This window comes from Macrotis lagotis, chromosome 1 (assembly GCF_037893015.1).
Source record: "Macrotis lagotis isolate mMagLag1 chromosome 1, bilby.v1.9.chrom.fasta, whole genome shotgun sequence".
Taxonomy (NCBI): Eukaryota; Metazoa; Chordata; class Mammalia; order Peramelemorphia; family Peramelidae; genus Macrotis; species Macrotis lagotis.
In genome coordinates, this window is record NC_133658.1 from 797410214 (window position 1) to 797434791 (window position 24578).

General features: G+C 35.5%; 1 protein-coding gene across 2 annotated transcripts in view; it reads right to left on the reverse strand.

Annotated features, from left to right (window-relative positions):
- The window catches only part of FCHSD2 (FCH and double SH3 domains 2), a 335963-nt gene that overhangs the window by 126160 nt on the left and 185225 nt on the right, over positions 1-24578 (reverse strand). For both annotated transcript variants that reach the window (XM_074216801.1, XM_074216802.1), the window contains 2 exons: positions 22412-22466; positions 19065-19193 (listed from right to left, as the gene is read on the reverse strand). In XM_074216801.1, the coding sequence (XP_074072902.1) occupies positions 19065-19193; positions 22412-22466 (184 nt within the window). The remainder of the gene's footprint in view (positions 1-19064; positions 19194-22411; positions 22467-24578) is intronic.

The window sequence follows — 24578 nt, forward strand, 5'->3', positions numbered from 1 at the left end:
CCTAAAAATAAATTTGTTTATTTTGAGCTGTATAATTTTTCCCCTAATCTTGCTTCCCTCCCTCCACCCCCACAGAAGGCAGTCTGTTAGTCTTTACATTGTTTCCATGGTACACATTGATCTAAGTTGAATGTAATGAGACAGAAACCACATCTTTAAGGAAAAAATAAAGTATAAGAGATAGTAAAATTACATAAGATAACTTTTTTTAAAATTAAAGGTAATAGTCTTTGGCCTTGGTTTAAACTTCACAATTCTTTCTCTGGATACAGATGGTATTCTTCATCACAGATACCCCGAAATTGTGCCTGATATTTGCACTGATGGAATGAACAAGTCCATTAAGGTTGATCATCACCCTCATGTTGCTGTTATGTTGTACAATGTTCTTCTGGTTCTGCTCATCTTGCTCAGGATCAATTCATGCAAATCCTTCCAGGCTTCCCTGAATTCCTCATCCCTCCTCGTTTCTAATAGAACAATAGTGTTCCATAACATATATATACCACAATTTGTTCAGCCATTCCCCAATTGATGGACTTCACTCAGTTTCCAATTCTTTGCCACCACAAACAGGGCTGCTATGGATGTTTTTACTCTTTTTCATGATCTCTTCGGGGTATAGACCCAGTAGTGGTATTGTTGGATCAAAAGGTATGCACAGGAAATGTTGAGTTTGAGATGTGCCTATGACATATTTGGTTTAAAGTGTTGTGGGACTATAGTTCAACAATTATCAGTATAATGATGATAATTAAATGAATAGCAGTTTAGGATATTACTACAAGAGAGATTAAAGGGAAAAAAGAAGGGGATAGAGGATAGAGTTTGGGGATTATACCCACAGCTGGGAGTAGGATTTGGATGAAAATCTGTTAAAAGAGAATAGTCAGACAAGTAGGAGAACCATGTCAGGAGAACCAGAGGAGAGAATATCCAAGAGGAGAAGGTGTTTAACATGCTGCAAAGTGGTCAAGAAAAATGAAGACTGAGAAAAAAAGGAGTGAATTTAGATTTGGCAATAAGATAAGCCATGAAATGATGAACCATGCCAAATTAAAAGGATTGAGAAAAGTGAGTGAGGCAACAATATAGAAAACTTTTTGTAGGAGTTTGCCATATGTAGGACCTTTTTTTTTTCTTTAGATAAATGACTTCTTTGGGGCATATACTCAATATTACTTGACTAGTAGACCATCTGAGGACAGGGAAAATTTAGTGACTTTTCTTGAATAATTCCAAATCAATTTCTAGAGTGATTGGTTCAATTCATAGCTCCATCAGGAGTATATTATAGGTGGTAATTATTAGCCAATACATTTGGCAAACTATGAGACAAAGTAGCGTGGTGCAAAGCAACAACCCCTAAAAACTATAAATGGTCACCATGTGAATGTTTCATGAAAAGCACTACCGATCAGACTTTCTTTCAAATTGTTTTCTGTGTCTGGACTGACCTTCTCCCTGCTGTTGACTAATTCCATTTTCTTGCTTCATTAAAAATACACTTGATTCAGGAAGCATGTGAGGACTCACTTCCTTCAAATATTTGAGGAGCAGCTACTAATATGCTTAAGTCCCTTAAAGTTCATCAAACTTGAAAAGATATTTACTGGATTCCCCACAACCAAAAAACTTCCAAGTAACTAAAATGGAAACCAGACAGCACCAAAAAAGGAAGCATAAATTTCCTTCGGTATGGTGTTTTCTTAAAATGAAGTTTGGATCACACCCTTGAAGACTGGTTCTTTCAGTTCAAATTGTGGGATTTATGGTCCTATTTCCCTTCCCTATAACGCTTCCCTCTCTAGTCAAGTGAATTCTGGCTCTTTGCTGGGCCACCCAAAACATACTTTGCACTCTTTTTCTGCTATGGAATATGAAGTCATCTGACAAAAGAGGAATTCGGAAGGACATTATATCATAAATCCTGAAGCAAGTAAAGATTCCTCTTATGGAAGATGTTTAGCAACTGGTGACCTTCCAGGATTCATAAGGTTGCTCTTTGTGTGTGAAGATTGAACCAAGGGATAAAAATGTTTATAATCGTCACTCATCTATTCAACAATCATAATAGCAGCTATTTCCTTGCTACACAGATTTCTCAGAAACAGCTGAACAAAGGGAATGAATAAATTTGCTAGCTCAAGAACCAACACAGCTAATGGTTGTGTATAGCTTGGGGAATCTGTGTGTAACATGTATCCACTAACTTAAGGCACAGACTCTTGGTAGGCAGGGTTTATAAGTATTATGTATCTATGGGGAATTCTATATAATCAGAGATTTTAATCTTTTTTTTGTGTTAAAGAACCCTTCTGTGGTTAATCTGATGAAGCCTATAGACCCTACTTCTTAAGATAATGCTTTTAAATTGGTAAAATAAAATACAAAGGATGACAAAGGGAGACAACTATATTGAAATGGAGTTATCAATATTTTTAAAAACCCCCAATCAGGGTAGCTAGGTGGCACAGTGGATAGAGCACTGGCCCTGGAGTTAGGAGGATCTGAGTTCAAATCCAACCTCAGACACCTAATAATTACCTAGCTGTGTGACCTTGGGCAAGTCACTTAACCCCACTGCCTTGCAAAAAACCCAAATCAAAGAAATCAAAACTATCCAAAGTAATATGAAAAATGCTCTAAATTACTACTGTTTAATGTAAATTGAACAACTCTGAGCTACTATATCATGTCCATTAGATTGGCTAATATAACAGAAAAGTAAATGATTAACCACTGGAGGGGATGTGGGAAAACTGGAACACTACTGCATTGTTGGTGGAACTGAGAACTGATCCAACTAATCTGGAGAGCAATTCAGAATTATGCCCAAGGGGCTATAAAACTGTGCATACCCTTTGATCCTGCACTTTGGAATATAGAACACTATTTGGTCTATATCCCAAAGAGATTTTTAAAAAAAAGGAGAGAAGGGAAGAACCCATTTGTACAAAAATATTTATAATAGCTCTTTTCATGCTGACTTAAGAATTGAAAATTGAGAACATCTATTGGGAAACGATTGAATAAGTTGTGATAATATGATTTTAATGGAATATTATTATGCTATGAGAAATAACAAACAGGATGATTTCAGAAAAACCTGGAAAGACTTATACAAACTGAAACAGAGTGAAGTGAGCAGAACCAGAACACTACACAGTAACAGCAATATTGTATGATGAACAACTGGGAAAGACTTAGCTTTTCTCAGCAATACAATAATCCATGACAGTCCCAAAGGACTCATGATGAAAAATGCCATCTGGCTCCAGAGCAATGACTGATGGAGTCTGAATACAAACTATAACATACTATTTTCACTTTCTTTTTCTTTTTAGTTTGAGTTTTCTTCCCCAAAATAGCATAATATAGTAATGTTTTCACATGATTGCACATGAATAATCTCTATCAGATTGCTTAGGGAGGGTAAGGGAAGACTATAATTTGGAATATAAAATTAAAAAAACGCCAACAAATGTTAAAAATTGTTTTTATATTTAAGTGTGTGTGTGTGTGTGTGTGTGTGTATGTGTGTGTAACATTTAAAAAAAAACCCCAAGTCATTGATCCCAGATTAAGAACCCTCTTGGATTTATAGTACATTGTTTATGCCCAATAAATATAACTTACACATAGCAGCAATTCTTCAGCACAATGCAATTAAACAAACATTTATTGAATATCCATTGAGTGCAGAGAATTGAGCTAGGTAATGGAGGAACTATGAAGGACTTTCCTCGTAGGAGAAGTGTGAATTCAGTGATACTAATTTCTACTTTTGTGTCTTTTCTACTACATCTACTACATCACATTCAAGCTTTACCAAACTAGGACCAAGTGAATATTCAAGATGGGGTCGATGGTAGTAAGAATTTTTTTAAAAAGCAAAGAGGGGGGTGGCTAGGTGGCACAGTGGATACAGCACCAGCCTTGGAGTCAAGAGTACCTGAGTTCAAATCTGGTCTCAGACACTTAATAATTACCTAGCTGTGTGGCCTTGGGCAAGCCACTTAACCCCATTTCCCTTGGAAAAAAAAAAGCAAAGAGGAAGAGATTTTCACATCTGTATTCCATACTTCCAAGAGGTGATGTGGTGAATAGAGTGTGGGAGTTAGGAGAGACCTGAGCTTGAAATCTTCTTCAGACCCTAGCCATGTAACTCTGGGCAATTCACTGAACTTATCAAACTAACTCAGAAAATAATAGCACCTACTTCATAGAGTCTTAAATTGATCAAGTAAGAATGATATTTGTAAGGTGCTATGAAAACCTTAAAATACTACATAAATGCAAGTTATTTACTGGTACTACCACTACTACCCCATAGAGCATCTGAGAAAGTCCTCTCATGTGAACCAGAATATACACTTCTTATCTGGGATCATTCTGTCATTCTTCCCTCACTAATTCTTTGTCTGTAATGACACACTGGAGAATTTTCTTAAGTTTAATCATTTCAACTTTCTTATTGTCTTTCCCCTTCTGACAACTCCTTAAAATAGCCCTTTAATCAATATTCTATTTTTCCTTGATAATTTTTTCCCGTTTCTAGACTTCCACTTATTAGTTCTTAACCGTTGTCTGTTTATCCCTTCCCTTTAACAGGGAATAGAGCAATAGAAAGAACATGAGTCAAAGAATTGCAGGATTTGTTGAAGTCCTAGCTCTGACACCAACTAGTTGTGTCACCAGGGGTTAAGGAGGGAAGTGGAAAAACCCTCTGAACCTCAGTTTTCCCATCTGTAAAATGGGAAAAACAATACTTGAACTCTCCCTTCAAAGAACTGTTGTGAAGAAAATACCTTATAAATTTTAAAACACAATAGAAGGAGCTCTTACTGGGAATATATTCCAAGCATAAGAAATAGCCTGTGTAAAAACACAAAGATGGGAGATAGAATATCTTCAAATATGGCTGAGAGAGGTTCAGATGGTGGGCCCTTTCATCTGGAATAGAAAGGTAAAGATATGACCAGAAAGATAGGTAGAGTCATAATATGAAAGTTTCCAGAAGAAAAAAGGAAAAAGTAAAGAGTTTCCTTTGTCTTTCAATGTATAAAAACAATGTTAGCTCTAACCACCGTATCTGCCAAGAACCATCCTGAAGTTTTGGGTAGGGCTGATTTCCTGTATACTTAACATTGTCTCAGAAAGACTAGGACATTTGAAAATTTGAGTGGCTAGAGAAGCCAATCAAGTTTTTGGATCTTTCCTGTGTGTGCACATTGATGGTTTTTATAGAATGAATAAATTTAGTAGCTGGCAATACTGTAGCTATTACTGCTACTAGTTTAGAATGGGGTTTATTCCTTGAGATACAGTACCGAGTAATCCATTCACTTATGTCTTAATGTGTTCCCTTCAGGAACATCCTGTGGAAGTTCCATGTTTTCTTGGAAATGCATGGAAAATTCTACCTCATCAGGTGTTTATTTGTTTTCCTTTGTTTTGCAAAACTTATTCATAGATATCTGAACCTTTTCACTGAATCTGGAAGATATTTTCCCTTCTGTTATTAATCTTTCCTTATCTGTTTATTTTCAAAGCCTTTAGTTTTCTTTCTCTTGCAATCATCAGTAATTTCAGCCTTTTTCATGATTTTTCACTACTGCTCACTTTCTGACTCCTTCCTGTTTGGTGTGAAATTTCTCTGGATCTCAAAGCTGTCTCCTCCCATACTGGGTAAATTTTCAATTCAATGGTCTCTGTTCTGAGTTATTTCTGGGGAGGAGCCAGAATTTTGCCCCAAATGAATGCTGAGTCTTTGCCTTCATCTTTAGTGGAGCGCTATGTACTGCTCTCTTCAGCATGGGACTGCACCAGCTCCCTCAGTCTCTCACTTCTCTGGGTGGGTGAGCTTAGCTAAAGGATGGAGTGCTACTTTCAGATTCCTGAACGCTATCAAAACCTGTGTGAATTTTGATATTTGGATCTCTAGGGTCCTGGTGGTTAGAGTGTAGGTAGTGGAGAGGAGAGGTGAGGTGCTGCCCAGAGTATGGAAGGTAGTGGGGGGAGAGGATGTTGAATGAGGGCATTAAGGAGTAAGGAATTAATTTTTTTTCTACTGGGAATTCATAGTGTTTTTGCCTTGTTTAAGATCTTGATGTCTTAGATTATGGAAATAGCTGAAACTGCTTTATCTTTGGCCCATTACTATTATTTTGGAGAGGTTTTGGGAGGACACTTTAGATACCTTGAAAAGATGGAGAAAATACCTACTCTTTAGTCACATGATCTGAAAGTCTCTCAATGAACACCATTATAAAAGTCTTTCTAAAAAGTAACACCTATCAATTGAATATACTACTTTCCTCTTCTGCCTTCTTTAATATCTACCCCAAAGTGAGAATGTGGCAGATGTACTGGGATGGGTGAAGTGATGAAGGATATGGTATACTGAAATTCCTGATCAACTTAAGACAGTAAACTGCAAGGTTGGTCTTCTTCACTTTTTTAGAATCACAGAAAGAATTAAAAGGGTTAAGATATAATCTAATCTAAAAAAAACCTCATTTTATAAAGGCACAAAGTAGTGAAAGGAAATACCTAATATCACCTCGCTTATCTGTATTAGAGCCAGGATTAGAATACAGGTCTGACTTCCAGCCCATTTCTATCACATTATACAATACTGTGTTGAGGCCACTGCATAGTCACCCTTTTTCTAGAATACTTAGGTTCCTAATTTTGTGTTTTATGTTGTGAGTTAAAACATTTTGTGCCCATCTCATCTGTTTCACAACCACAGTATGCCCAGGTGTTTCCTGGTCATTTATAAAATTCTGCTTTCAAAGCAAGTTTGAAATACAGGAAATGTAGGCTGAATGGTCACAGATGATTACAAGACAGAAAACTGGGTTTAAAATGATGATTTCAACTCTAAGAATGTCAGGAAGTCTTATATCTAGAATAAGCTTAAACTGACAAAAATATGCTGTTTCTCCATCTCTGAAGAAGAAGACAGTCATGGAAAGGATGGCAGACTATTTGGCATGTATAAGTATAATATGCCACTTGGAAGTTCAAAAATATTGGTGCCTTCTTATTACTTAAAGGGTAAAATACAAGTTCCTTAGACTGGAATTCAAGACCCTCTAGATAATTACTTTTATATACTTTTCCATTCTTATTTTATTCATCTTCAAAGTCTTACCTTTATTCACCTCCCAGTGTTCATTCAATTGTGCACATCCCCATCTCTGGAATGCTGCTTTTCCCCTAAAACCCAGCTCAAATGTCACCTACCCCATGAAGTCTTCCCTGATACTACAAACTGAATGAGACCCCCCCCCACCTTGTCCCTCTGAAATCTAATCTTATGGTAAGTTTTTTTTGTGTGTACATGTTCTTCTACTTAAGGACCAAGTCATTTCACATATTGTTATCTTTATCACTAAACTAAAGTTTATCACTGAAGTTTAAAGACAGCTTTCTTGATAAAGAAAATGAAAGCAAAAGAATTTCCTTCCATCATATATGAATACTCCAATCCAACAGATATTCATCTTATACCAAGATAATTATTAGGAAGGTTAAAATAAATATGGGTAGGAAGGAATTGAAGCCTATGATAAGTGAAGAGTTAGTAAGAAACTATTCTAAGAAGGATCTAAATTTACCAGGGCCAAAATTCCTATGCTCTAATTAGATTAGTAAGTGTAAATCGAAAAGGGAGAATGGGATAGGGATAAAGGGCTCTAGAAATTTCCATCCTATTATGTCTGGGGATCCTACTTTAATTGTCTCTCTGAGTTCTTGCCTAGTCCTACAGATTAGCTCATTTGAAAACCATGAGGGATATATCCTAGTCTTATTTTCCCAGAGGGCTGATCTTCTTTTCTCTGCAGGCAAAGAGAAGGAACCAAGGAACTATGTGGGTTGAACAGATCACATTTCTTGAGGGTTGGGGGCAGGGGGAAGGGACACAATTACTGATGTATTTTAGCTTCAGATTAGGCTATCTCATCTCAGATCTGAGAATGGTTCTAAGTCTCCTCTTATTTCTCCTCTCTCAAGGAGTGACCAGAGAGAAGAGGATAGTTCCCCTTTTAGATCAAAGGCACAGGATTTAATCAGACAGGAGTTTAAAGAAAATTTAGCTTATCAACCTTTTTATTTTACAGATAAAGAAACAGACTACTGCAGGATGGTCTGGCTTATCCAATTTAGAGATCACTTAGCCCTGCTTACTCTGGGATTATCTAAAATATAAAATAGTAAAGGTACATTGTAAGGTGGCTGATCAATAGGAAGATTGGGTTCTGACTATCTGTTACCTGTCTCAGAGTACAAAAAATGAAGCCATTTTGGCTGTACAGCACTCCAAAGAAGTGGGACCTTAGAGAACTAAACCCCAACACCATTTAACTCACAACATAAAACACAAAATTAGGAACCCTAGGACATCACCAAATCTGATGGTCCCTTGTACTTCCTGTTATCATTTTCACTTGATGATTGAACCCACATGAGTACTGACAGAATAATGAAAAGTATCATTAATGTGTTCAATGTTCTGTCTGTCAAGGATAACCTAGTACCCTCAAAGCACTGAGGTCCCAAAAGCTTAAATGATATAGTCATGACTATATAGAAAAAAACAAAGAGGTGGAGTAAGGGGGGCTGAGTCAAGATAGTACATTAGAGGCAGCCACCCTGTCAAACTCTCCCAACAGGCCCTTCTGAACAATTAAAAATAACATCTGAAATCAAATTTTGAGGTAGTAGAGTCAATTAAAGGGTGGGGGGAGAGATTTTTCCGGCCTAACAAAACTTAGGAAATCAGCAGTAAAGTTCTGGGCCTTACAGTGCAGCAACAATAGTAACAGCAGCAGCAGCAGCTTTGGGAGCTCTCAGACCAGAGATGGTAAGAGGCCCAAAACCTGGTCACAAAAAGACATTTGAATAGGGTTGATATAAAAAGAAAGAAGAAACCGAAGAAAATGGGACAGAGATAAATAGTTATCATAACTGTGAATGTACATGGGATGAGTTATACACAGAATGGATTAGAAACCAGAATCCAACAATATGTTGTTTAAAAGAGACATATTTGAAACAGACAGACAGACAGGCAGGCAGGCAGACACACACACACACACACACACACACACACACACACACACACACACACACACACAGAGTTCAGAGGAATCAAGCAGAATCCATTATGTGTCAGATGAAGTAAAAAAAGGTAGGGATCGCAATCATGATCTTAGATAAAGCAAAAACAAAAAGCGGCCCAATTAAAGAGATCATCAGGGAAACATTTTGATAAAAAGTACCACAATGAAATAATATCAAGCATTTTCACAAGTTTCTCTGACAAAGGTTTCATTTCTCAAACATATTCACAGTTAGAATTGAGCCTAATATATAAAAATAAGAGCCATCCTTCAATTGATAAATGGTCATGGAGAAGTAGTTTTCAGAAGAAAAAAAAATCAAAGCTCTCTATAGTCATATAAAAATGCTCTAATTACTATTGATTAGAGAAAGGAACATTTAAACAGTTTTGAGATGCCATATCACAGATATCAGAAGCTAGAGGGGATGAGAGAAATTAGGTAAACTATTGAATCAGTAGTGAACAGATTCAACCCTTTGGGCAGGACAATTTAGAACTATGCTTTAAGACCCATAAAACTGTCTACATTTTTACTTAGAAATACTATTAGCTAGGTCTATATCCCGAGGAGATCTAATAAAAAGGAAAAGGACCTATACGTACAAAGATATGTATAGCAGTTCTTTTTGTGGTAGCAAAAAATAAATTGGAAATTGAGAGGATGCCTATCCATCTGGAAATTGGTTGAACAAGTTGAGGCATATGATTGTGAACAAGTATTACTTTGCTTTAAGAAATAACAAGAGTATTTTCAGAAAAACATAGCTTGACCTATACTAACTGATACAAAGTGAAGTAAAAAGAACTGGAAGATTATTATATACAATAACAGCAATGTTATAATGATGATCATTTGTTAAAAACTTAACTACTCTGATCAATATAATTCAAGGCAATTCCAAAGGACTTATGACTAAAAATGCTATCTACCTTCAGAATAAGAACTGATGAACTCAGGGAAACAATTATAATTTTTCACTTTATTTTTCTTGCCTTTTTTTTGGCTAAATGACCAATACGGAATTATGCTTTGCATGATTTCACAAATATCAATGAGATCATATTGTCTCTCTTCTCAGTGGGGGAAAGGGGGAAAAGTTAGAAAGAGGGAGAGAACCAGAAACTCAAAATTTAAAAAAGTTTGCTAAAAATAAATATATAATAATTTTATAAAATTAAAATAACAGATAAGATTTGAACATAAAACTTCTGATTCAAAGTACAGTACTCTTTTCATTATGTTAAAAGTATATAGGGGCAGCTAGGTGGCATAGTGGATAAAGTACCACCCCTGGAGTCAGGAGTACCTGGGTTCAAATCTGGTCTCAGACATTTAATAATTACCTAGCTGTGTGGCCTTGGGCAAGCCACTTAACCCCATTTGCCTTGCAAAAAAACAAAACAAAACAAAAAAAAACAAACAAAAGTATATTGTATTCAATAAATACTCAACTGTTTAAGATAAAAGACTAAAACTCACTAAAAAGAAAAAAGCAAAATGCAAAAATGAAACCTATAAAGCCAAGTTAGGAAGTGTATTTTTAGTAAACTATAGTACATTGAGGATGTTTTTGTATGGAAAGATTATCATTCCAAATAGTCCACATTGCTGAATTTGATTTAAGATACTACTGGATAATACATTGGGTACACAAAGTCAAAGGATACAGAAAAGACATATAAGTCCCTCAACACCATCTAAACTGAAAGTAAATTTAAGTTTCTTTAAAGGAAATAAATTCTTACCTGCAACCAGTGATTATTTTCAATTACAGACTAGTATGACATTTAGGAAATATGATCTAAGTCCACCTTATAATTTAACAGTGCTACATCAGCATGGGAACTTTAATCAATAGCTATCAGAGAGCCTGGCTAAATCATTTTATTTCCTCTTGTCTAAACAATTTGAAAAGAAAAGACAAAAGAGGGAAGGCACTTGATAGATGACCAATTGGCTAAAGAGACAAAAATTTGCTGAAACACAAATGGTAAAGAATGTTAAGCTTTCACTTTGTTGACATGCTGCTTCCTTTTAAGATTCTAAAACCAATACCATGGAATCTGCCAACACAATGAGATTGGAGCTGAAGGTAAGCACATTCAAGCATCTAGAAACACTGCCAACAAAAGTCAATTCTCAATAAATTCTCCAAAATGAAGACAATTTTGCACATATCCTAAAAACCATAGCCCAAATAGATCTTGTTGTTTATTCCTACCTTGAAATTTCTTACCTCTAGATCCTGGCTCATATTCTTTCTTTTTTTAAAAATAATTAATTTTAAAATTTGAAATAAAAAATAAAATAACTTTATTATTACAACTACATGCAAAGATAGCTATAAATCATTCTTGGTTTTTTTCTTTTTTTACATCCTTTTTTCCTTTGGTTTTTGCAAGGCAGTGAGTGGGGTTAAGTGACTTGCCCAAGGTCACACAGCTAGGTAAGACCACATTTGAACTCAGGTCCTCCTGACTCCAAGGCTGGTGCTCTGAGCCACCTAGCTGCCCTAACATTCTTATTTTTTGGTAGGATTTTGAGTTCCACATATTTCTCCCTCCCTCCTTACTATTTCTTCTACATTTAATACCCCTTTTCTTTAACTCTGTCTTTTGAATTCTAATTCATTCTTTAAAATATAGCTCAAACATAATTTCCTTCATAAGACCTTCCCAAATTTCTCCCTATAGAGATATTATCTCTTCTTTGGACTCCCTTTGTAATCAATTTTTCTTACTGTTCCTATGCTTTCTTCTAGGCACTAAAATTATCTGAGTACCTCCCCACTTAATTAACAGTACAAGTTAACATTTATGTGGTACTTTGCAGTTTATAAAGTACTTTCTTTATAACAACCTCACTATACAAGTCATATATTAATGTCATTTTTACAAGAAAAGGCCAGTGGCACAGAAATGAAATAATTTGCTCATTCACATAGCTAGCTAATAAGCAGAACCAAATTTTAAGCTCTACATAGGCAGGATCAAGTCATTCTATTTTACAGAGCACATAGGACTGAACAAGAGGCTCAGAACATAGCTAGGGACTGATACCTATTTGTTGAATGAATGAAGTATTAAAATTTTAAGTTGGCTTACTATTGCTAATAAGGCATAAAATTAGAAATTGGTTTATACTTTTTATTGAATTTACTATGGTTATAAAATAATACGAGTTGTTTGAAAAGATACTTCAAGAAGATAGCAAATAGGTTATCTACAGTCAAAGAAGATAGCACTTATGACATAGAAACAAACAAATCATAAAACTTTCTGTAGGATTTTACACTGTAGAAGTTAATTTTGTAAAATAATCTTGGCATGTGAAATTATAGCAGAGTAGAACATCATAGTAGTTCTGATATGATATACAATCATAAAGGGAATGTTTACATTGCAGGGTCACCATACTGAATTTAACAAACATAAGCACACCCTCTAAAAGAGTACAGCAGAATACAAGTCTAACCTACTGAATACATGTTAAGTGAATCAAAAGGCGGTAATCTAAGGGAGAAAGGTTCAAAGGGAAAGATCTGTAGGGCCTTAATGTGTGAATGTGTGTGTTCTCAATATTTATTAATTTGATTTATGTAGAAAACACAACTTGAGAATGTTATTTATTAAGGAAAACTAATATTTATACCACATTAGAAATTAAGGAAATGAAGGAGCTAAATGGCCCAAAGGATGATGTTGTGACATCTTGAATTCAAATCCAATCTCAGACACATACTAACTGGGTCACCTTAGGCAAATTATAGTACCTCTAGGGGCAGCTAGATGGTGCAGTGGATAGAGCACTGGCCCTGGAGTCAGGAGGACCTGAGTTCAAATCTGCCCTCAGACATTTAATAATTGTGGGCAAGTCACTTAACCCCATTGGTCTTGAAAAAACTAAAATAAATAAATTGTGGCACTTCTATTTGTTTCAGTTTCATCAACTATAAAATGGGGGGTAATAATAATAATAATACCTACTCCTGGGATTTTTATGTAGATCAAATGAGATAACATTAGTAAAGCACTTACTTAGCGCAGTATTTGGCACATAGCAGAAAGTATATAAATGTTACCTATTATTATTCAGTGTGAGAACACACTGAATTTCGAAGTCAAGAAAAAAAGCAAAAAGTAGCCAGGTGCTATCCATTATTTCCAGATAAGCAAGTTGATGCAGTTTATTATTTTTTTCTCAAGCTGACAAACATGGTTTTTTGGGGGGAAGGGAATCTGCTGAATCAAATTCTTCAAAACTGAAGAGCACTTCTATAGATTTTAAGAATATGTGAGTCACAATGCAAATATATTTATGTTTTTATTTCACTGGAATTTGATATCCAAAAACAATCAAGCAAACATATATATCCTTTCTCATTTGCTTCTTAGAGATTCTTTTTGTTTTGTTTTATTTTTGCAAGGCAATGGGGTTAAGTGAATTGCCCACACAGCTAGGTAATTGTTAAGTGTCTGAGGTCACATTTGAACTCAGGGTCCTCCTGACTCCAGGGCCAGTGCTCTATCCACTGTGTCACCTAGCTGTCCTAGAGATTCTTTGAAAAAATACTTGAATTTACAGATTGTTGACCCTACGTGACCTATTTCAACTTCTCCCCTCCTGGCAGTGAATGACTTCCACTGTCTGGAGAGTTCATATGCTATTCAATCAAGTCATTCAATTTAATTCTAAAAACACTTATTATGATCCTTTGTGTACAAAGTACCTCTGTGGTCATGGGAATGCTAATAATAATTCAGAAAACTTCCTTTATTTCAACTTCAGTGAATTGTTATTTAAATATAAAATATGTATTTTTGACTTTAACTAAGGTACTCCCTCCTTTTCTTCACTTTGAGTCAAAGGTGATTCTCAGTTTATGAAGGTAATGGTTAGTCTTTGACCCTTGACCATGAGATGGGGGAATTGATGGGCTGAATCTGTCATCCAAGGAACAGTTTGGCTAAATGTAGAGATGGATGGCTGTTAAAGGCAGCTGTAGGTGATTTTCTGCTGAGATGTGGAGGGAGGGACTTTGTTAGGAGAAGGAGGACCCATAACAACAATTATAGATCACTGAGGGGAGTGAAGTATTTATTTTTAGGAATTCCTTATTATTCTACATAAAGAGAATCATCTCATGGAAGATAAAGATCTTGCAAGTCCAAATCTTATTTAAATCATAGATCCCCATAAAGCACTCCTGAAAAATAGCAGATTTCAATCTCTCTGATTAAGAAACTGTTCCTCATTTTCCAAAATACTAAAAGTTAAATTTTCAAGTGATGTTCTATGCTCTCATCAGTTGCCTCACCTTCATGATTTAATAGTGAATGAGTCTTTATGAATTTTTTTTTTTAGGGTTTTGCAAGGCAAATGGGGTTAAGTGGCTTGCCCAAGGCCACACAGCTAGGTAATTATTAAGTGTCTGAGACCAGATTTGAACCCAGGTACTCCTGACTCCAAGGCCGGTGCTTTATCCACTACGCCATCTAGCCACCCCTATAGTGAATGAGTCTTAAGTTACCTCTAGGAAGCTAATGCCTAATCAGTCAATTAGTCAACCAACATTTATGAAGTCCTTACTATGTGGTAGGCACTATGCTATGTGATAGGGATACAAAGTAAAGCAAAAATAGTCCCTATCCTCAAGAGGCTTACATTCTAGTGGGGGTGGGGGTGGAGAGACAATATAGAAATCACCTAAAAGTTCTGTACAGACTAGATATTTGAAAGTTAGTTTTACAGAATTTGAGCTTTGAGTTGAGTCTCAAAGGTAGTCATGACTACGGCACAGAGATGGGAGATGGAGTTTCCTGTGCAAGGATCATAGAATGTGTAAAGAGAAAGAGTATAAGACTGGAAAAGCAGGAAGGTGCTAGGTTGTGAAGAGCCTGAAATGCCAAAGGAGGTTTTATTTGATCTGGAAATTCTAGGAAAAGCCTGAAAATTCATTCAGCAGATGATCCTCTCTATACTTTAGAAAAATCTTAGAAGCAACTTTTGTCGGTTTGAGAGGTTGGGATCTCCTGAATCCTTTTGAGAGTGTGACTTACACTTCAGGAGATGCCACCTACAGCTTCTGCAGCCCTTCCTGGAGGAAAACAATCAGGGAGTGGAGAGTCCAACCCCTAGAGTGGTTTACCATTAGATGTGGACTTGGAAGAATATAGTGCAAAGCTGAGTCCAAGGTGAAATGCCAATTCAATGATCTTATATGTTTCATGTTAGGAGGTTTTAATTATTAATCTCTTGACAGAGTTTATAATTCCTGCTCCTTGTAAAAGTTGAACTGTCAATGTATGCTTATGGATCTCTTCTATTTTCAGTATTTCTTTTGTGTAGAGAAATTAAAATAATTGTCCTAAACCTTATTTACAATATACATTGAATTCTTTTTTGTACAGTCCTTTTAAGCAGACTCCAGATATGAGCCAAAACCTAAAATTTGAATGATTTCCTCTAGGGTAAGGGCATAAAGATGCATAGAATGTTTAAAACAATTAATCCGGTCCTTTAAGTTAAAGGCCAACATTGTCTAGGCATGACAGTTATCTAGGTCTTTGTATGGTTTGGATCAAGTCCTCTTAATGAAAGAGAAAAAGGAAGAGCTATCATGAAAACTGAGGTCTTTCTCAAACTAAGGTATCAAATCAAGCATTCAAAATTTACTCACAGAGACTGCAACTCTGACGGGTTGGCTAGGTTGTTTGAATGCCAAATGTTTACTTGCCAAAAGAAACTATTTTATGGAGAATTCACACAGGGCACGTGCTCACATAGTGGTCAAAAAAATGATACAAGGACACTCTTCAGGATTTCTTGTAGAAACTTTGAAATTGATTGTGCAACATGAGAGACACCAGCACAGGACTGCAAAGTGTGCTCTCATCAGAGAGATAGGGTGCTGTTTTATGAGCAAAGCAGGATTGTAGTAACTCAAAAGAATAAATGAGATCCACAAATTTGGAGAATCCACCTCAAATATTCACATGGCCTATTTGTACCTGATAGGTGATAGAGCATTCCAAGTTCTTATTAGTCTTATCAGTCACAGTCACAACTTGACTTTAATATAGTGATTCATTTTGGTCTTTCGAGATCAAAAGACAACCATCAATGGTTTGAGATTCTAACAGTTCTCCAAAAAAAGTAGAATAACTTACCCTAGAATGGAAATGATAGGCTAGAATGAGAAATATGTGATTCTGTGACTTAGAGCTAGAAAGGCCCTTAAATATTACATGGTCTGATCTCCTTATTTCAGAGATGGCATAGAGGCAGATTTGGAAATAGAGGGCCATGTCCAATGATAAGGAGTTAGCAGCTTGGATGAGCCTGATTCCAAATCCAGTGCTTTTATTTTTCCATCACTGAGGGCAAGATAGGAACTGGACCTGAGATTTCATTGAAATAGTGAATTCTGGGGTGTGAAAAGTCCCTCTAAAGTGCAAGTCAGCACTTGTGCTACAAAAAATAGTTGCCGGAGCACTGAGAGATTGACTAACTTCCCTAGGGTCACACAGCCAGTAACCAGAAATGGGACAACACCAGGTCTTCTTACTCCAAGGCTAGCTTTCTTTCTACTATACTACACTGCCTCAAGTGGTTTGCAATCTACTTGGAGAGCTTGAATATCTAACTTGGAAATATAGAATATTACTTATTCTTATCAAAATGTCAATTTAATCAATATTTAATAATAATAATAACAACAATGTAGTTAGCATTTATTTAGTTTTAAATTTAGTGCTTTAAAGTTTACAAAGCATTTTATCATTATCTCATTTGAACCTTATAACCTGTGAAGTAGGTACTGATATTATCACCATCTTACAGAAAAGAAACTGAGATTGAGAGATTAATTGACTTAACCAAAGATTATATAGCTATTAAGTTTTGAGCCAGGGAAATTCAGATCTTTCTGACTCCAAGCTCAACTTACTATCCACTGATCTACTATGTATTTGTAGTTAAGGCCCTAATAAAAGTATTCAAGTAGGTAGAAAAGGATGTAATTAAATTGTGAAAGCATTCTTGATTACAAAAACAATGAAAACTGAAAAGAGCCAGGAGCAGGACTTGATACCATATTGGTTGAAACAGATGAAGAGGGATATAGGTGGAGTCAACAACAATGTAGATATGGTAAAGGGACTGTGGAAAAAAGAGAAGGGTTTCAATTTTCAATGTAAAATTAAAGATGGTGGGGAGAATCCAAGTTGAAATTTTAATACATAGTCTGGAAAGAGTGAGACTGTTTAAGCCAGATACTGGTCTGAAAGTCAACACATGGTGTTAGTTCAAAAAAGAGGCTTGCACACTTAATATAGCTACTGAACTGAACAAAGCTGTTACACAAAGCATTATACAAAGCTATGGGGAAATGAGGAAGAATATGAAGTATGAAAAATGCAAATATTGCATAAAAAATCAGGATGTAGGAACAACTTTACACCTCATCTGACAAAAACCAATGTTCATTCAATATGCACTAATTTAGAGCAGTCTTATTTTGAATGATTCTGTGACTTTTATGCTTTTTTTCCTGGTTATTTATCAGTCCAAATCACTTTCGTTTCCATAAGAGACAACAAACATTTGTCCAGTCATTGGGTTTTGGCAAACATTCATCTTTCGTTACCCTGACACCCAACAGACCTCTTTCTATGAAGAGCCTAGTCCTTTTATGTGGAAAGGCATTTTATACTCTTCTGGATTCTCTCTAGCTGAAACCACTAACTACCCATATTTCATGATGAAACTGCCTTGTTTTCAGACCAGTCATTGGTGTGCCTTCTGTAGACTTCTAATGCAATCATTCATCTGACTACAAGGGCACAGCAAGAAATAGTTTTAAGTGGGAAGTTAGTACAATTTCTCAGAGAGAGGGACCAAAAGCAATGCTATATGCATGTATAAGCTGTTCAACTCATAAATATTTGCTGAAGATACATAAAAAGTCTGTTAAGAAAGCTTCTAGTATTTTTCTTAAAAATCTAGAAACATTACTTAACAACCAAGAGAAGAATGAGAGATTCAAGCTACCCTCCCTCAATTCTAAAATTCTATAATTTATGGGCAGGAAGTTTGTTTTTATTTATGTTTCTCCTTTGCATTTCAAACTATACATCTTTCCTTTAAAAAACTTCAATTTTTATCATAGGCATAAGCCTATTTTTTAATATTGACTGGACAAAGAAATTCAAATTCTGAAATAACTTATGTAAACCCAAATCTTTCAATTCTTAAAAAAACCATTCCAAACAATAATTTTTAAAACAGATTTTTGCCTGTCATTATGTTTGCCTCAAAGGTTTAAGATAACAATCCTGTAGTGAGTTACTATTAATAATAATATTTAGTATTCACAAAAAAACAAAAAATATTTAGTAACAACAAATAAGCAATAACAAGGTTACTATTAACTTCTTAAAACACAGGACTTGTAGTGAGTGCCTACACAGAAGGCTTTATGTTAGGCAATGGGAATATCAAAGATAAAAAATAACAATCCGTCATAGAGGTTACATTGCAGTACACAATAAAAAATAATGATAATACCTAACATTTTTATAGTTTATGTAGTCTTCAAAGCACTTTAATATCCCATCCACAGCTCCTTTTTTGATAGATGGCCACAAAAACATCACTTCTTTCATTTACCCTAACACTTTCCACACCAGGTCTAGTTCTCTGCAACCTGAACCTCTAAAATCCATGATCCCAAATCCAAAGGAATTTACTTTAGAATCACAGGATTTGAGAGTTGAAGATCAACATTGACTCAGCAGGGGATTAACTATCCATATCTACTACTTTTAATTACATATAGTTTCACTGAAAAACAGAAAGAACAGGAAACTTCTCATCAATCAAACCATCCAATATACAATGTTAGTGTAGACATGACAGAAACATTACCTTCATAATGTTCACTAAATCAGTTTGATAGTAACGGTCCTGGTGTGCATTAGCAGCAGCTAATGTGAGGAGATAGTCATTCCTGGCATGGGTAGCCTTGGAATTATACTCTGATCGCCGGGCTTTTAACTAAAATACAAACAAAAACAAAAATATAAGTTGGTTCAAACCGTGGAGTACCTATAATGGCATAATATTATGCTTATTCACTTATCTCTATCAGGAGCCTTGGCCTCACCAAGAAAAAGAAGTGAGCTGAATAACAATGATCCATTTCATTCTTTCTTCCTTCATCCTACTACTTTCTGTATGTCTAAACTATGAAGGCTTACAGAAGTCATTTTGTTATATATCTACAAGCAATTATCAAGTACTGTCCATCAATTCCAATAGAATAAGAGTAGCAGCACATTATGAAATCCAAAGATTTCCAAAGGATATTCACATATATGCTCTTTTCAAGTGGAAAAATAAAGACACAGAGATTAACTTATTTTTTATCTATATATATATATGTATACACACACACACACACATATACACAAATAGCAATTTATAATTGAGCTATAGCTGTACTCAATTAAACATGTATTGGGAAAGAGAAATCAAATGAACAAATTAACAATGCTCCTAACATAGTAGTATCTTCCAATCTGAAAACAATTATGTTAAAGAATATGTTCTTCTGGGGCCTGTGCTGGGTAACAAAGATATAAGAAAATTATAATCACCAACTTCTAGGAGCTTATATATAAAGTTCAATGGAGATAAAATGTGTGCAAAATTTAATCTAAATTAGAATATTAAGTGCTTATGAAAAGCATAAAATACTATGAGATCAGATGAGGTCAGGCCACATCCATGACAAAGTGTTCAGTTCTGGGCATCACAACTGAGGAAGGAAACTGACAAACTGGAAGGCATCTGTGGAAGAGCAACTACAACAGGGGTGTACTGGAGAGACATTAGAGACCATGCTACTTAAAGATATTTTAAAAGAACTAGGAGTTTTTAGTCTGTGAAAGAAAAGATTAGGGAGGCATGACTGCTGTCTTCAAATATTTCAAGGGAAGGATCTTTTGGGGAAAAGATACTTTTTCTTTTTGGTTTTAACTAGGATCAAGGATGGGAAGAAGCAAGGGTTTTGCAGAGTTATTCACAAATAGAATAGACTGCCTTGTCTTCCCATCACTGGAGGTCTTCAAGCAGAAACTAGATGATCACTTGGTAGAAATGTTATAGTTGAGTTTAGATTAGATGATCTCTGAGATCACTTCCTGTTCCAAGTCTTTAATAGGAATCACAGAATTTTGGAGTTAGAAGGGGTCTTAGTGACCACCCATTCCAGTCATACTTGAGAAAGAAATCCTCTACAACTTACCCATCAAGTCAACATCCACTGAAGAAATCTCCCTCAAACTTCCCATGCCACTTGGATGTCATTAATGCTTAGTAAGTTTCTCTTTACATAACTTTTAAGCTTTTCTGTTTGTTCCTTCTACCCACTGCTCCTTGTTCTGCCTTCTGGAAGCAAAGAGAGCAATGGCCTTCCTCATCCTGAGTGCTCTAGATGTCCTCTTATATGCCAACGTCCTATACAGGATTGGTCACTTGGTGTTAGCTGTCCCTTCTACCTGATGTTATTTGCTGATCAAACTATCATTTCTTTATTAAAATCATTGATGAAAAAATGTTTAGGAGCACAGGACCATCAATGTAGTGGTGTCCAGAACTGACCCAACAATCACCATGTGATCTTTCCAGGGTAAAGGAGAGTGAGACTGTTTCTTTCTTATTTCCTAAGCATCTCCTTCTTGTTCTCAGAGTGGCATAGCTTCTTAAGACAGCTGAAGATCATATTAGCTTTTTTTGGTTGCTATATCATACTGTTAGTGGTAACTGAATTTGAAGTTCACTGAAATCCTCAGGTCTTCTCTCAAATGAACTGTTGGGTAAAGACTAACAGACTGCCTTCTGTGGGGGGGTGGGGGTGGGAAGCAAGATTAGGGGAAAAATTGTAAAACTCAAAATAAATAAAATCTTTCAAAAAAAACCAAACCCCAAAACAAAAAAAACCCAAACAAATGAACTATTGATAGCCCCACCTATTTCATTCTTGTATTTATAAAGTTGATGTTTTTGAACCCATGTGTAAAACACTATTTTTATCCCTAATAAATTTATTTTCTTTATTTTCAGTCCAAGACTCTTGCCTGTCAAGATTCTTTTAGATTCTGATTTGGTCACTTAGTGTGTTAGCTATCACATTCTATCCTGATCATCCTTTATTAAAGTCATTGATTAAAAAATGTTAAACAGCACAGGACTAAGCAGAGTTCCCTGAGGTAGCCAACTGGAGATCTTCTGTCAAGCTGAAAACAAACCATTAGTGAATGATTGCCTTTCTTTAGACTGATTGATCCTAACTTCCCCATATCTAGTTATCTAGCTCCTCAGTTTTCTACTTTTTTTTTTTTAGGTTTTTGCAAGGCAAACAGGGTTAAGTGGTTTGCCCAAGGCCACATGGCCAGGTAATTATTAAGTATCTGAGGCCGGATTTGAACCCAGGTACTCCTGACTCCAGGGCCGGTGCTCTATCCACTACGCCACCTAGCTGCCCCAAGTTTTCCATTTTTCAATGAAAATTCCAGGAGAATCAAATACCTTGCTACAATATTTGTAGTGTCACAGTTACTAGTTTCCCCTAGTTTAGTAATTCTGCTAAAAATTAGATTTATTAATTCCTATAGTTCTCTTAAGAGAGAAATCACTGTGGAATGGGTCAGGTAGGTAACATCTAACCTTATATCCCTGGTTTTAAGTCTGAAAAGACAAACTCTTCTTCCTGTATCCCTGGGCAATTGCTCTAGATGAAAGCCAAATATAGAATATTAAACCTGGAATCAAGAAGACTTGGGTCAGATTCCTTTCAGAGACTTACTAGAAATGAAACCACTCTGGGCCTCAGTTGCCTTATCTGTAAAATGAAATAGCTGGTCTTAGGATTTCTTCGGTTTTCTCTAGGTCTAAAGGCATAGGCAAAAACCAATAGATTTATGAACAGGTAGGAGTGAGATGAACTTTACTGCAAACAGTTTTCATCAGAAACCCTAGGAAAGTTCAGGTTCTTTTGAGCCTACTTTGGACTTGAATCATATTCTTGGGGAAGTATATCATTGCCCCAAAAGAGCTAAGAGTCAGGTTCAGGAGTCCTCTATATCCCAAAGCACTGGAGATGAAGCACTTACTGAGTCTGGGTCTTGCTGATGGACAAAAGGTCTAATCACCAAATTTCTTATATCTCTATAGGACTTTCTATTTGGTAACAAAAATTTGCAGAAGCTTACCTTTACACTTGCCTTTTGTAAACTGATTCTTGACTGAAAAAGACTAAGTTTGGACCTACAGAAAAAAATCAATAAAAAAGATTAGTATTTTTGTGCATTTGTTAAAATGTGGAAAAAAGAGCTCAAAGAAAAAACAAATTATTTTCCTTTCATATCAATATTCTAAAAATAGATTCTCTTTTAAGCAACAGGCAGTAATTAAATATGTTTGCAGTAAGTATGTTGAAATATATATTCTAAAACATATACGTAGATATACATTTAATCTAAAATTTCTCTTTGCCAGGTCTTTGGTCTCACTTATTAAGGAAGAATGCTCCCAATAAAGAACAACTCATCTTTCCATAGGACATAGGGTATGTTTAAAAAAATGCTTGCCTCACAACAACTCTATGCGGTCGATTGGTAAGAATATATAATAAATGCAAATCTATGTACAAACTCTTGACTTCCTCCATATACGTATTTATTTTATTCTGCTAGTTCAAAACACAGTGAGGATTTAATATTTAAAAAATTCCAGAAAAATGACTTAAGCCTAAAGGAAAATTTGTAAAAGAAAACTATTCAAGTGTATGTACATGAGATGCCTTAAAACAAAAGTTTGGTGAACAGAGTTGGTGGGTCATTTGAGAATTTCTAGAATCTCTTGGCTGCAAGAATTTCAGTTCCCTTTTGTTTTTTTCCTGTTTGTTTTTTTTTATTACTGATTCTCTGTCTTTCTGCCTTCCCCTGCAAGTCTAAAGAAAAGGCATCAGCAGCAAACTGAATAGCAGATCAAACAGAGAAGGTGACTTTCAATTCATAAATTACCTAGTACATCACTTTGGAAAATGTTTTGCTTTTCTTATTTGGCTTATTTCTTTAAGCTCAATCTCTATTTTTCTTTTTTTAGGTTTCTGCAAGGCAAATGGGGTTAAGTGGCTTGCCCAAGGCCACACAGCTAGGTAATTATTAAGTGTCTGAGACCAGATTTGAACCCAGGTACTCCTGACTCCAAGGCTGGTGCTTTATCCTCTACGCCACCTAGCCGCCCCAATCTCTATTTTTCTAATGACTTGCTCATTCTACTTTGAAGGACCAACAATGGTTTCCTTATCTGTAGGCTTAGAATGCTCAAGTCTGGCTCCATTTATTATTATATAAAAATAATAGTGATGATGACATTAGTTTGAGTTTTATCACTGCTGCACATTTTTGTCACATTAAATCTTCTAGGATCTTTCTAGGCAATAATTTGCGACATAGTCATTACTGAGTTCTTTGTTTCAGAAATTCTACATGACTAGCAATGTCCTTCCTCCTCTACCTTTGAGGCTTTTTAAAATTTCCCTATCCTTTAAAATTCAACTTAAATTCTGCCCCCTTCATGAGACATTCCTTGATCCATTTTGGAAATCACTTTTTCCCTTTGATCTCATATAATACTTGGTGTTGTGCAGCTTGCTACAGTCCAGGCATGAGGCAATAAGGGCCTAAACCAGGACAAAAGTGAACCAGCAAAGAAACAAGTTGAGTTTATGTATAGTTGTACATTAAGTACAACTGAAAAACACTCTATCAATCTCCCTTTCCCCATAAGTGTGTATAGATACATACATTATATATGTATTTTATTCATATATATTTATACATACATATAGTATTGTGTACTAATATCTATTAAATCTCTATAGAGTATTATTTCTCTTTCAATATAATGCATTTAAAATTGTCTTCACATGTCATGATATGAAATTTCAGTTGGCTATGAGTAGTTCCTCAAGATTCAATAGTTAAATACAATTGTCCCTTAGACATTTGTGGGGTTAGTGGCACAGGATCCCACAAATGTGAAAAACCACAAATAACTCTAGGTCTCACCCCAAACCTTTATTTTTAATAATTTTGATCACATTAATTTAACACAAAAAACAAGTAAAGCAACACCCTACACCCATAAAAATGGTTGTAGTTTCTATGTGAAAGAGATTAGTATCTCACACAATATATATATATATATATATATATATATATATATATATATATATATAGTCTTTGCAGCCCCTGGTGAAGCTGCAGGAAATATTTCAGAGTTATGCTTTTCCACTGAAAAGCACAATAGTCAAGGATCATGTGACTAAATCTAAATGGTAGAGAAACAAAGAGGAGGCATTCCCAAAACCCA